The 15692-nt window shown below is 38.1% G+C and overlaps 1 protein-coding gene across 1 annotated transcript in view; it reads left to right on the top strand.

Annotated features, from left to right (window-relative positions):
• Positions 1–14722, top strand: part of lmo1 (LIM domain only 1) — a 29943-nt gene extending 15221 nt beyond the window's left edge. The window contains exons 2-4 of the mRNA XM_007554076.2: positions 1223–1436; positions 12703–12828; positions 14184–14722. Of these exons, the coding sequence (XP_007554138.1) occupies positions 1223–1436; positions 12703–12828; positions 14184–14289 (446 nt within the window). The 3' untranslated portion in view covers positions 14290–14722. The remainder of the gene's footprint in view (positions 1–1222; positions 1437–12702; positions 12829–14183) is intronic.
• Positions 14723–15692: the final 970 nt, after the last annotated feature.

Genomic DNA, 15692 nt, shown 5'->3' with positions numbered 1-15692 from the left:
AATAAAAACTTTTATCTGGCCCTGCACAGACTAATAAGTCAGTAACATTTTATATAAACTTTGTATGACGTATAAAACAGGCCTCCGTAGCCGCTCAAACGTACAAAATGTTAGCCTAACCCCCCGTCACGCAGATGTCCTGCCCTTTTTTCCTTTTTTTGGTGGAGAGAGACAAATGTGTTTTGAAAGTAGAGTTGCAAGTGGCGTCCACTGTGTGTTCTTTTAGACGGATCAATAGCTCAGTGTGTGAGAGAGTGTCTTAAGAGCTGTTGTCTTGTGCTTTCAGCTGTGGCAGACCTGTTAGTGCTACAGAGGGGAGCTACGCACCCCTGCCTCCGTACCAGCAGTGGCCTGAGGGGGGCTTTTAGTCCAAACACAAATGTCAGCCTCACATAGACTATTAGTGTTTAGTGCAGTTATTAAATGGACTTTATTTGTCCTTTAGGAGGCTAAAAGGCGCACTTAAAGGGGACCTGCGTGACAGCAGGGCAATTTGCGAGTTTGGTAACTTAGGCTCGCTCATTGCGGACACATGAGTACAGATAAGTGTAAAAGGAGGAAAGGCTGTTATGCTCAGAGCACAGAGAGGAGAGAGCATTGTGTGTTTGGGGTTTGTGTGTGTGTGTGTGTGTGTGTGTGTGTGTCCCTCTATGAAACACAGAGTGAGTGTATGCTAAAAGGCACTTAGGCCATAACATATCTCACTGGGGTCTGGTAGCAGCGTTTTTGTGGTCAGAGGCTTTTTAAAAGGTTAATGTTAATCTATACCAAACAAAGCCCATGAGGAGCTTTTACAGCCGTGGACAGTTGAGTGAAATGGGTTTTGATGAAATGGTAGGTAAGTAACATACTGCACATCTTGTTGTAAATACCACAGTAAGCTAAACAGGCGTTGTGTATTTTATTCACAGAAATCCGTCCCCCTTCCTCTATGGCCCACAGCCAGTGATCGTGTAACTTTTGTATTACAGCGTGTTCTTAGCCGAACAAGTGAGTCAAGGTGTTGTAGTCCAATGTGACCTGGGTGCCTATCTACATGGAAGAGTGTTTTCTTTAATGCATATGAAGCAGGTAGGCAGCGTGCCGTGGCCATGTGCGAACACCAGGCTTAGACGCCTCAGGAAGCAGCTGGCTTATCAAAAAAAAAGAAGAGAACACGAAAAGTCACTCGTGTTCCCAGGCCGTAAATCACGCGTGGCTGTTTGTCTCCTTATCGCTACAGGTGTGCCGATGCTCTCTGTCCAGCCCAAAGGGAAGCAGAAGGGGTGTGCTGGCTGCAATCGCAAGATTAAAGACCGCTACCTGCTCAAGGCCTTGGACAAATACTGGCACGAAGACTGTCTCAAATGTGCCTGCTGCGACTGCCGCCTGGGGGAAGTGGGCTCCACCCTGTACACGAAAGCCAACCTCATCCTCTGTCGCAGGGACTACTTGAGGCAAGAAAGACACACAGTCATTTTTGTCCATTCACAAAAATACAAAAGGCCGTGTCATTACAAGACTCTGTGACATTTTAAAAAAATTTTAAGCTTCAGAACTATGGTCTGCATTTAGGAAAAAGTGATATTGGTAATCTTATTAATTTAGTTCTGTTGCAGGTCAGCCCCAAATTGTTCATACACTTGGAATATTTGTATTTGAAGTGATGTATGAATTTAACCTTCATGATTTATTACTTAAAGTCAAGTTAAAGTTTTGGAGTGCGTCAGCGAGAGTCCTGACTCGAATTTGATAAGGAATAAATTTTAAAAATAGGTGTGATGGCAAAAGTCCTTCCAAACTCAAGCCCTTAAAGCTCACCAATAAATATAAATCATCAAAGTATCAGTGGAAATATGAAAAAAGCTGGTTGGCCTTTATAAGAAGGGTTTGGCTGCTATAATACCAATAAAGATTTTCCTATTTATTGTTGAGAAGGGCATATTTTTTGACTTGTACTTTGCTAATATGCAAATAATAGCAATTTTTTTTCTACACTAATAGAAAGTGTTATCTATAGGAAAGAACAATAAATCTATTGTTTATTGTTCCTGTTATCTATAGGAAAGAACAATAAATCTATTGTTCTTTGCTATAGATAATAATTTCACTTTCTATGACAAAAAGCTCTTGGTTGAATAATTTATTTTAAGTCCAAATCTGCTAGTAGCATTAGTAATTATAGTCTTAACTGTGTTATCGGTGTTAACAGGCCATTGATTGTGTCTCCTGACCTATTTTTTTTTTTTACATATCTGTTAATAATGGATATATATTTTAGAGAATCAATAGGATTTGTATGGGTTTATGCAACTCAGGAAACCCATTACCCTAACATATTAGGACCAGAAATTAGACAAAAAAGTGATGAATATTATTAAAAACCATTAAATCTCTATTTATATGCACATGTCAATTACGTTGTTGACATATTCTACAACTGTAATGAATTTATTTTAAATGAAATAATGATCAAATAAACAGCGTGGCAATGGAAAATAAGTCACTTATTTTCCGTTTCTGTCTGCCACCACTGGGACAGCTGCACTGTAAAAGCATCTCTTGGTTGGTGGGTATTGTTTTCATGTCTGACGTTTTCGTGAACATGAAGGACCTCTGTCATGAAAGCTCTCTGTATTGTAGAGGGGCTGAAGGCTGTGAGAATCCTCCAGGCAGGCTTGTTGCTTCACTTCAGGCCCCCCCTCCCCAAACACACATACACACTTCTGATGCCCCTGCCATCTGCTTGTTAAATTAAACATGACCATTTCCTGGGCGTTAGGTCACATTCCCCACCATTTATCTGAGAGGGAATCCCCCTGGGACCGACTTAGGGATGCCGGTGCCCTGTGCCCCCCTTTTCCCTCTCGTCCAAACATCCCTGGCCAGCATTGTCTTCCCCCTCTCTGTATTTTCCTTCTGTCTGTTTGTGTCTCAGCTATCTGGTTGTTATCTTTGATGTGCTGCTGTTTCCTGATTGGCTTTGGATCTACAACTAATTTGAGAGCCTGGATTATTAAGAAGCTCAATGATTTCACATTCAAACCAAAAATTCAGCCTGAGGCCTCGTCCGCTTTAATATTATTATTTGTATTTGTGGTTCTTATCCCCATAAAACATTTTTGAAAGCCCTTTTTTGGGATATGCGTGTAGACAACGGAAAGTGTGAAAATCCCAGCAGCCTATTTCAAGCAAGGCAACTATTCCTTTGTATGCATCATGATGCTCTAGGTACCATTGAGTTGTTTTTACATGTTTTTTTTTAAGTTCTGTAAAAGCCTGTAGCAGACTTGCATTAGCACCTTTGTCTCTGAACTTTCGTGCTTTGGTGATTCTGAGGAAAATGGCAAATAACATGGGTGTAACTATTGCGCTAATTCACAAGAGGAAATGTAAATGTACAGTTAGGACTATTTTTTTTTATTTGAGATGAACAAAGGCAGTCCAGATTCCCTGAAAATTACAAAACAACTCTATAGTGGCATTGAGAATCTGTGCAGAGAATGGTTAGCTAGTGTACATGGGTAGCCAAAATGCCATTAGTTAAAGGTGGTGCTTGGCCAGCCCACCATGCAGTGTTTAAAACCAACTTTATCATACAACAGAACAAAAAATGAAGAACTGCTTCCTTACTTCCTTCAAAGGAAAAAAGTCTCAAAGGCAAAGTATTGAGCTTAAAACCCTCATTTAGGCCTCACAAAACAATCTAAAAACAAGACCCAGATGCTTCACTTTGACCTGAAATATTACAACAGTTTCATAGTTTTCTGATATTGTACTTAGAGGTTTTGTTATAATTGTTACTCATTGCTGTGACAAAGTAACAAGAAAACAAACCACAGTCATTTTGGCAATCACTTGTGAAGCTTGGAATAACTTTATTTTGTAATCATCTGTGGTTTTTGAAGTTTTAGGGCAGCATTTTTCAAAACTTTGGTCACATGTATTTTGCTAAAAAAATCATTCTTACACTCTGTAGGCTTTGTCAGTCATATTCCCATAAATCTATCAGCTCAGTAAAATATAAACATATTGAAAGAAAAAGCAAGGAATTCAGCAAAAAAATTAATTAATTAATTATTTTCCAAGGAATTTTCTTGTTGGCCATTGCCGTTTTTTTTTTGTTTTAATTAAAACTCCAAGAAGTCTCAAGTTTGCAGTGATCATTTTAACGTTGTGTTTTAATGTACATATACAATGTTATTTGCTCAGTTATATCCTGGCAGGTATTGTTTCCAGGGCAAAATCACTACAGTTTCGGATTTCAAAGTAAAACAAAACCTGACTAATTTTTGAATTGGAGACTGAACTTGCATGTCATTAATGAAGAAATCAACTCTGCTAAAAACATATGGGATTATATCCAATGAAATTCTGACTCCAGGAAATCTCAAGAGCTTAGTCTGGTAGTTTGAATAGCTTTTGTACACATGCATCCACAATGTCAAGCCAGTTAGCTAGTTTGTTAGCCCGTTGCCTCTTTATATATTTACACACAGTGGTCGCATGAAGAAATCGTGCGTACCTTTCAGGTTTTTCCAAGGAAAACAATAATTTATAGATGCTTTTCAGAAAAAAAATGCTCCTATACTTTTATATTGTATTCAGATTTCAGGAGTGTGTTCACTGGACATAAACTAAAAACTTTGCAGTGAATATGACAAATCAAACTAAAAATGGCATGAATGGGAGGTAAAAGCCAACCTCATTTGAAGGTCTTGTATCTGGTGTAGTTTATTAAATAAAAGCCTTGTTCGCTATTAAAGAAAGATGGTAAGATTTTTCCCCATCTCACCCATGGTTTTCAGTGACATTTTACTTTCATCTTAGCTCTTTTTCTGACCTGGAAGGAGCTTGTGGCCCACTTGAGAGGCGCTCAGGGACGTTACGTTGAGATAGGCCATTACCATCCATCAGTCCCCACCCACAGTTAATGCTTTTAAGATGCAGTGAGAGGTCCACTAAGACCTGATGTTGCCCCCAGAAGGGGCAGATGGCGCAGATGAGGTTGTAATAAATGGGGAAATGACCAAGAGTAGGCAAAAATGATGAAGCTCTTAGTTTCACTTAGTAAAATACATCAGCTGAAAGGACAGCAACCCCAACCCCGAAGCTGTAAGTGCCTAACTGGCATAGTGAAGGGAGAAGGAAAAGCTTTCTCGCACATTAGACCGGTAAGATGTAGAGGTCAGGCAGGGGATGAAAAAATGAAAAAAGAAAGGAGAGTGACATGTGAAATGAAAAGTTAGAAACACTAAAATAAGAATAACATTGAAAGAGGGGAGAGAAAGAGAACTTCCTGTGTGCCTCTGCTGCCCCAGATTGTCTAATGAAATCCATCCAACTTGCCTGCTCTTCAGCCTGCGACAAATGCAGAACACTTAATGGCCGAGATGCTTCAGATGAATTCTATTATGAAGCAAATTAAAAACCTTACCTTGCGTAGAGCAAAGAGGCAGTTGGAGAGACCAGCGCATTTTGAAAGTAGGTGATGCGGAGTCCAGCTGGTGCCAGTTTCCTTTTCATTCCCTCTTTTCTGAGTAGAAGACCAAGTCTACCCTCACCTGCAGTAATGAAGTTAAATCTGTGCTCTGAATTAGTCTCCCGCACTTCATTAAATACAAGCAGTGGATCAAACACACTGGTTATTTCTAAGGGGTTGGATCCCTGCCATGCTCACATTAATTTTTATAGGAGCTCCATCTGTGATTGTCCTTCAGTGGCATTAGCAACTTAAATTCACTCACTCTCTCCTGAGTCTTTCTTTTCAGCATGCACAAAAGAAATGCCTGCACATCTCTCTGCTAGCGCTTGCAGCAACTAAAAAGTTCACTTCCAACCTACACATTCTTCACTCTGTCGTTTCTACAAGTATTTTTATCCAGCTGGGCAAATTTCTCGTTCAGACACTAGAATAAGAAATTAATTAGGTCTTTGTCTTAGAGCAATATAGTTATTGTGTGATCATCAGGGTTTGAGGACTGATATAATTTAGTCTTTCATTTCACCTACGACAAATGACATAATAGTCATCAACTTATCAAAGTGGGTTATAATTAACTGTAAGAGGAAAATGTGCTCGAGATAATGAACATCATAAGTTAACTGCAAACAGATGGAGCAGCAGGAGAAAGATAACAGTATACGGGTGTGGCTGTTGTACAAACCTTCTTACTACTTTAGGAAGTAAAACAGTAGCTCTTATTCTTTGGAGGTGATGCAGATCAAAAGACAAAGGTTTACACTTTAGAAATGATACAACTGTTGGGGAAGGTCAGAGCATGCGATGCATGCATTAGCAGCTCTCCCTCTTATAAAATCTGACAAGCCCTGCACAGTCTGGGAAGTCTCAAAGAGCTCAGAGAACACATGGAGAACTTCAAGAGCCGCAGCCCAAACTGAAGGAAGCAACGCGGAGAGGCAGCGGATACGCTGCAGGAGCTTTAAGGGTTTGAAGTTAGCAAAGCAGCAAGTTGAAAGAAACAAAGAAGGCACACTTTTCTCTGAAGACCTGTTGTAATAACTCAATACCAGGCAAAGGAGAGTTGCTTTATGGTGCTGCCATCCAACTAACATCACAGTATTCCATAGCGGTACACGGTTACATATTTAGTTACTTGACAATACCTCTTCTAATGACTGTCGTGGATTCTTATGTGTTACAGAAAATAAATAAATAGGGACCAAACACACATATCCATTCATATGAAGGTAATTAATTTTGGCTAAGACATTCCTAGAATTATAAACTTGCATTTTTCATGCTAATGTGACGCTCAGTCATTTGGACAGAGCCTCACGGCAACAGATGTTCACGCCAAACAAAAACGACATTGCCCAAACTTCTAAAGGTCAGAGAGTCATAAAAGCACAGATGAGAAAGTTGCTACGACTGCATCACAACTGATGCACTAAATAAAATATGTGTTAAATGCATATAACATTATTATAACATATTAAATAAATACATCACAACTGATGCAGTCGTAGCAACAGTTACCAGTGTTGGTGCCGTCACAAGATTTTCTAATATCATGCAGCTCTAATATAGACCTTCATAGATTTAATGTTTCAAAATCCTCAAAGATTTAGCCAAAAGAAATTATTGCTAAAGTTGAATTAAAACACTTGCAAATCAAACAGTATGCATAAAGTTTAATACAATCATTTAGGGTAAAAACATTGAAACATAAATAACGATGTGCTACGTGGATATTGGTACTAATTTTACTGCCACAGACGGTATCTCACGTAGAAACGTTAAGAATGGTTAACACTGCGTTCCATTTACTTTAAAGTTGCGTCACAGCTAACATTATTATGTTCCAGTTCTTTGTTGGAAAACCAGTAAAATTTGCCAAATTATGTTATTCAATGACCAGGCCAGCAGCTGTTAGTAATACGAGGTAATGGCAATGTTTCCATGCATTTTATACAAACAAACACTTTATTAAAGGTTGTATGATTTATGACTGAATTTGTGCAGTTACTTTAATTAGATACAAACCATGAAAAGTGCAAGTAAGTAGGTGGTTACCATAACTTTTGTAACTTTTTAGTCAAACAATAGCCAATATAATTCAATGTTCTATTGCATTTGGAATGTTAAATAAATATAACATTATTATAACATATTAAATAAATACAACAGAATTGCTCAATGCATGGTGAGAATACTGTATTTACATGTGATGATGTATCACAGGTACGCACTCTGATAGTTAAGGTCACATATTTTCCAGGGGGAAATACCAACAGTTTGGCTTATAAAAATATAGCAAAAACCTTTAATAATAAGATTACGTTCTTTACCAAGTTGCCTTGATTGTATTCATTATAGTTTAATTTAACATTAAATACTGATGTTTTAATTAACTGAATAAACATTTTTGAAAAGAAGGAACTTTTAAAAAAAAGTGGGGGGCATATATGTATATCTTAACAAAAACATAATAATTTAAGCAGAAGCCAGTGAAAAACATGTATTTTGGACAGAGCACTCAAAAACACTCAAAATACTCAGATTCAAGAGAGATTGGCAAAAAAATAAACTAAAAATGGCAGTGAATTGAAACTACTTCATAGGTACAGATGATTTTGGCTTTGAACTTTAAAATGTCAACTTCTGAGTACAAATCTGATGCAGCACAGCATGTTAATGTTATGCTTTACTTTATGGAAAAGGGTATGTCATTAAATTTCAATAGAAATGTTTGTAGTCATAGTGGCTTATTACAACAAATACATTGAAAATAAACTACTGTACTTTTTTGACATTCTTTTCAGAATGTTTCAGGTTGCGAGGAGCTGCAGAAAAAAGTCTTTCTAAACTTTTAATGAATTGAAATTAACTACTGAAAGAATGTATTCAAAATATGAATGAAAATAACTAATATATATATATATATATATATATATATATATATAACATTAAAAAGTGATCACTAATTAGAAAACAAACATGGGACAGGTTTAGCTATGAATAAGAATATTTTCAAGGATTTCAGAAGTCATACTTGCTGAAAAGAAACGGATGTTAATTTTTCTCCTTTCATTTAGAGGAAAGTTATTCGTTTAATCCAAATGACCAAAGAAATTACAGAACATGAGCCACTGCACTCTGACAATACAGGGCATATTTCAGGACAATATGTGAAAATTCTTCACAAAGTGGGCTATTCAGGCCTCAAAATTAATTTCTCAAATGAAATGAATTGTTTTTCAAAAGCAATTTACTGTCTAAATTCTTTGAAAGGTGCACTTTTTATGTAGCATGTTGGGGTTTTAAAAGGATTTATGGACATGCAGTTTTCATTTAATCTAAATGTAGACAAATCAGCCAAGTTCTTTAACATTTTATTTTTTCTATAAACTTTTGTGAAGGCATGCATTTGTGTGTGTTCCACTTAGAAATGTATTAACTGATTAAATACATCAAAGCGGTAGACAGAAGTCAAATAAATGTATAAAAACAATATATATTAATTTTCTGGTTTGTAGTGGTACCTGTCAAGGACTATGATACATCAGGCAGCAAATTAGCTGTCAATGTGAAAAGCTGATGCGTTGGAAGCAGAAACAAAACAATCTAGCATAGGAATCTGAGCTGGGCCGTTTTCTGAATTATAATTGCAAAAGAATTTTGCAGATTTGTTCTCAGAGTTCAAGGTAAAATACAAATATACCAAATCAGTCCACAGATACAGCACAGTGACTCTAAAAAGGCTGGATGAAGCTTCTGTTTCTGTTTCTTCCTTTTCTTTTTTTTTTCTTTTCTTTTATTTGCGTGGTAAGATGTAGTGTTTTCTTAGCTTTAAATCAATATCATTTGTTGTGTCACAGTCATGGCAGACCAAATGCAGCGCCCCCTCAGCTGTTACTCATGAGATTACTGCATTGGTTGTGTTTTCTGGCTGTTTATTGTTCTTGCCAAAGGAGCAGCAGTAGAGGAGCTTGTTCTGTTTGAACAGTTTCCTCAGGCTGTAATCTTCTGTTAGCACAGAGAGCTCAATTGGCACATACATTGATGCCACATGATAACCCATACACCTACAGTGTTAACTAAAGAGCTGCTTACGTTCTTGCGTTCTGAACCATCTGAGTCAAATTTCTCACTTGCAACTTGAAATCAAACATCAGGCAATCTAATTTGCATAAAATAATGGACGTTTTTGTTTTTGTTTTTGTTTTCTTTCTGCTGCACGGTGATGGGGCTCCATTCAAAGTTCTGGATTACTATCAAGGAGCTAAACTTTAAATATGTTTATTAAAAATGTGTTGGAATCAAACTAGCTGTGGACATACAAAGATGTAGAAGTCTGCACAGTTTTGCAGTTTATGTGTTTTTATTCTCCTGTACTGAGCTCCAAAACTCTGTTGAATAAAGCAAAAAAAAAAAAAGACAACACAACACACTGTACTGAATGATTGTAGATGCTGCAAGGTGACAATTACCCCAAATCTGTGGCATAGTGCTATGTATGGAGGTATAACTTCAGCAAGCTGGACTTTCTCATCAGGGGTTTTCACAAGTCATATGTATCAAGTGAACACCATGTCTGCAACCCAGCAGGTTGTGATAGAGACAGGTCACAATAATCTGTCTGGGTATAATAGGTGTCTGCATAGCAGTCTGTGTAACTGACCCAAACTCTCCAGGTTCTTCTAGAGCCCTTTTCCCCTGAGGGAAAGAAAAATACATCACCACCAGTCGTCCAGCTCAGTACAGTCAAGCCATCAGACTGGAGGTAAATCGGAGAGACATTCCTCTGCCATAGACACAACTAGCAGCAGCGTCATTCAAAAAAGGCGCAATTAAAGTGCGTCTAATGCAAGAATTTAACAACGGTGCTTCAAATTACTTGATGGATCTTAGATTTTTTTGGGAATTTATTCATGTTTTAAGAAATTGCCATGATGTGCAATACTCATAGAATTGCTCGTTCCCTTGAAGCAAGATGTTCCGAAACAAAAAACTTCACCGACTTTACAAATTGAGCTTTTTACAATTTATTCCGTTGCATTCCTACATTGAAGATCACCGAGTTCTTTTTTCCCCTCATAGATTAAAGTTTATAGATTAAGTATTTTGTCCAGTTTTGTTAAAGTTAGAATGAACAAAATCATTCCTCCTTGCTACATGTTAAATGATTGAGAAAATTTGTTTTCAATACTTTTTTTACTTTTTTTTTTCCAAGTCAGAAGTTTACATAACCTGTGTCTTAAATTCTTTTGAAAAGTCCAGAGATGATTTCATAGAGTTGCAAGCTTCTGTTAAATGGAGGCACTGATAGTGAAATATTTTAAGTTAACTCATCAAACACCGCTTCCTTATGTAACGGTAAAAGAAACTCAAAAGAAATTAGCCAAAGATTAGTAAGAGACGAGGCTAAACTCCACCTGTCTAGTTTAGCCTTGGGCACAATTTCCAGATACCTTACATATCACATTCATCTTGGAAAAGCATTTATATGAAACTATGAAGAACATGGGAATGTCCAGCCATCCTACTGTTCAGGTAGGATATAAATACGAGAAATTGCAAATATACTCGGGTACAAAGACTTTAATTTTGAGACATTTGTCCTGTGCAACTAAACTAGAAGTGTTGGGCCAAAATGGCCAACGTTACATTTTGAAAACAAAGCATGAAACCCTGAGAACATTATTCTAAAATGTTGCATGCTCGGTTTGCTGCAGGAGGAACTGGTGCGCTGTACAAAACACATGGCACCAGAACGAAAAAACACAATACTAAAAGAGTGAAACAAAAACACAAGGCTTGAGTCAAGCTATGGATTGAGACCTCATGAGTCATCCGCACAGATAATGAGCCTGAGCTGAAAAGCTAGTTACAAAATGCTTGGAGGACAATAAAGTCAATATTTTAGAGTGGCCGTCACAAAGTCCTTACCGTCAGTGAGGAAAATAAATATTGATGCCTTTTCTTATACAGGTTATATCAAAATCTGGTTTCAGCTGTGGATGTTTTGATACATTCGTCTCGTAAATTGTTGGAATATCATCATAAGTCCACTTTTCAACACTGAAATTTTGGGGAAAATGTTGGGTTTTTGGATCAATACTGAATGCTGAGAATTTCCTCAGATGCCTGACTAAGCAGAAGTCTTTGTGTCTCACAGAAGAAAAACACATTCTTTGTGTTTCAGAGCAGCCTGTGGGTGGCAGATGCCTACTGTATGAGAACACTGAAGAGTTGTTTTTTTTTTTCACTGAAGGAATAACCAAATGTAACAATGTCTCAGTTTAACACCCTGTGAATCCCTCTCATGGAACATAACAACCTTTCTCCCTCTGTTTCGCTCTCTGTTGCTCCTCAGGGGCAGTGGCCCCTAATTAGAAGCAGAGCTGCTGGATATACATTTTCCCTAACAAGGTGAAAGAAACTGAATGGGACAAGCATAAACTAGGCCGAATATCAACACACTGACTCATCTGTCTGAGCCTTACAAGTTTGAGGAGGAGTGTTTAACATACCGCTGGAACAACGATCTGCAGTTGTTCTTAAGCTCTCTTGCAAAGCTGTGAAGCGGACCTTCTGCGGCTGCAGAATATATAAATCTATCTGGGCTCCAAAATCTCCAAATTAAACATAAGGGCAGGCGCATGGAAAATGAAAATGTAAATCTGTCTGGGAATAGCATTTGAGTTTTTGCCCCCCACCCCCCTTTTCTTTGAAAGAAGAATGCCTTCTGTTCATGTTTATGACCTTTATCATTTGGCTCCGATCTAATAAGCCTAACTAGACTTATGTGAGATTTCATTTTGTTATTTTCACTTTTAAAAATTCAGGTAACTCATCACAGCTAGCAGCAAAGGACATATGAAGACTAGGAGAATGGGTTGAACAACAGAAAACCTCTGGACATGAATGACCACATTCTGCAGTTTGCCTTTGTGTTGAAGCCTGTATTAGGTTCAGATTGTTTGAAATGGGTTTTCAACAATTTCAGCTTTTCTCTAAAGATAACTAAAACATTTGCTCTAAAGTCAGATATAGACATCCTTTTGTTGTAATTGTAACAAAACTACTGATACGATGCCAAGAAACAGGCGCTTTGTGCATTCTGTATGCTACATCATATCATGTTTTCTCCTTTTCCTTGCAGTCGTTATGCTGCACATTTGTTTGCGTTTCACGCTATGAAGTTTAAAAGGAAAGTATGTTAATCTCTCTGTCTTTTCTCTCTGTCTGTCTTTCAGGCTCTTTGGTACAACGGGGAACTGTGCAGCCTGCAGTAAACTGATCCCAGCCTTTGAAATGGTGATGAGAGCCAGAGATAATGTTTACCATTTGGACTGTTTTGCCTGTCAGCTTTGTAACCAGAGGTAAGAATGGGAATCATACCTGCAACGACAATGCATTTTAAACAAACCATGAATGGAGTAGGAAAAAAGGCTCATATCTTATATTTTAGAATGTGTTGTACAGAAAGCAAAAAAAAAAATTCTGGTACATGTTTTTTGTTTGTTCAATTGCATTACATCTACCAGCTTGTAAATCTAGAAAATAAGATAAATTTTGGTTGTCTCATTATGTTGTGCATTTGTAATGCCCTGCTAATTATTTTCACTATAACATGCTGCCAGCAGTCTGTCCCCATTTGTGGCACGATATGTAAATCTTTAAAGCCAGCGGGATGTAAAATTAGCTCTTGTTCTTATGTGTAAAGTTCAGACGCTCCGGAAAGGGACACATCTTGCCGCATATAAGGGGAAAATAACGAGTGCAGATGTAACACGGTATTTCCAGGTGGACAGCGACCAATATGAAAAATTGGAACGAGCACAAAGCCTATGGTATGATGTACATGGAATATGACATACCCTAATATTGCCTTTCCCCATTAATATATTGTCAGTAATGGCAGCAGTGTGAGAGTGGAGCATCCTTTGCATGCTTGTCGCGAGTGCCACGACCCTGTTCCTCCACACAGCACAAGCCCATTAACCTTCTGCAGGCCAGATTCAGTTACCATAGTGAACACCTGCTGTAAGGGAATTATGACTCCAGTCTCTCTTCTCAGCTGGCAGATATATGAAGCCAGGGCTCATCTGGCACAGCATTGCCATGGCTGTGACTGTTACCAGCTTTATTTACCGTGTTACCAGCCTGGCATATTACTGAAGCCAAGCTATTTTCAGCTATGTTCTTATCTCCGCTCCCTTTCAGTCACATTATGGAGCTGTTTCCAAAGTGTCACGCAAACAAACAGCAGCGCAGAGAGGGAACATCAGTGGGACAGGCTGCTGTGTGTTATTTTCCCTCTTCAATTGACTCCGACTTTTGAGGAAAAATGATTTTGAACACTGCAGCCAAACTGTCTCTGAAAAAGCTCACCCCGTGGCAGGGTTTCCTCGCAGACTCCCGCGGCAACGTTACCGTTCGACCAAAAGGGAGTTTGACCTGCTTTTCATCGGGTGCCAGTTCTCCTGTCTGTCCGCTTTCAAACTGGATTGGTTTATAATCTCATTTTATTTGAAGGCCCACATTTATGGTGACCATCAAACTGGCCCCTAACAGGTCCTGGTGTGCTTGATGAAAAACATCTTGATCTGAATGCGTCTAATCAAACAAAAACCATCATTACCAATCAAACTCAAATGCCGCCCTTCAAGCCACACTTATCTCATGACGCCAGCAGCAGCTGCATTCATAACCTCCTGTTTCTGTCTTCCAACAGGTTTTGCGTGGGGGACAAGTTTTTCCTAAAAAACAACATGATTTTGTGTCAAATGGACTATGAGGAGGGCCAGCTGAACGGCAGCTTTGAGACGCAGGTTCAATAGTTCATGGCAGCAACAATCGGCTCCACACTTTACACACAAGATGGATGTTCTGCTGCACTTGGAAAAAGACAAGCGTCTGTCTGCTTGCCTGCAATACTTTTTAAATCCTCTTTATCAGCTCCTCCCCTTCCCCCACCGCAAGGACTTTGTTGTAAATGTTCAACTTTTTGCCCCTTCCACACTGCACCGATCCCTCTCCCACCCCCAACACTGAGCAGTTACAAATTTTGATGTACAGTTGTGCCTGCTAAGCTGAGCACTGTATTGCTTGTATGTTTTGTGAAATTTGTTTAAGGTTTTCTGTTTTCTTTTAGAAATGGTTCACTGGAGGGTATGTACAGTCTGTTTTCTCTGTATATATAAACTGGAACATTTATTTTATGAAATGTAATGCAATTTTATTACTAGTGTGAATTAAAGATTCCTAAATGTTCATAGTGAGTTTTTTTTTCCTCCTACTGAAACCAAAGTTGTTGAGGGAAGTTGCCCATGTATTGATAAAAATCAAATATCAAAGTATGACAATGTTATAAAAGCCTTGCACGAGACAGATATATTTGAACATCTCTCATGATGCATTAAAGGTTTTATTACATTTTGCAAACTTCTGATGGAATTGGAAATGTTGTTTAAAATGAAGTACGTACAATTTTATTTGGAATAAAAGAATGATTCTCCAAACTGTGTTGTTGTGAGCATGCAGGTGTCGGGAAGTGAGATAAGCTGAGCGGCTTCTCTGTGATTCATGCTTCACTAATTGCCATCTGATTATCAGGGTGAATTGGCCTGGAAATGAAATGCAACAGCAAATAAATTAGAGGGGGGAAAATAAACGCTCATTGAGTTAGAGCTCACTCAAACTCATCATGAGCAGAAGCGCCGAGCTGTATTTAAAAAGTCCTTTTCCCAGAAGACTCTCTTAATAGAGATGCATGACACCGTCTGTTTATCTGATGAGGTTATTTCTGATAAACGCACCAGGAACCAATGCACTGTCAAATAATCATATGATCCATCAAAAGATAATCCACTTCACTACGTTTGTACATTACCTATAGCGGTATCAGTTAAACTTGACTGAAAAAAAGCCTTGCAAAGCTAATGCTAACACGATACAATTAGCTAAGTGAACCTAACATTTAACCTACAATTTAAGACTGGGCGTAGTCAGTACCTTTTTGTATTTGTTCAACACATTTTGATTAATTTGTGGGAAGACAGTTAACATTTTGGGAAAAATACATGTATTTTTGTATGTTTTATGTTTAATATGTAACTAGATGTATCTAGTTACATATTAAACATCATCCAAGGGATTCACAGACATTTTAATCGAGGCAGATACTTGGTAAACAAACTGAACTTTCCTTGAATGAGCTGTTAGCTTTAAGTTTTTCCGTGCA

Source organism: Poecilia formosa, unplaced genomic scaffold (assembly GCF_000485575.1).
Source record: "Poecilia formosa unplaced genomic scaffold, Poecilia_formosa-5.1.2 Scaffold61, whole genome shotgun sequence".
NCBI lineage: Eukaryota > Metazoa > Chordata > Actinopteri > Cyprinodontiformes > Poeciliidae > Poecilia > Poecilia formosa.
The sequence above is the reverse complement of the archived record's forward strand: the minus strand, read 5'-3'. Positions and strand labels throughout refer to the sequence as shown.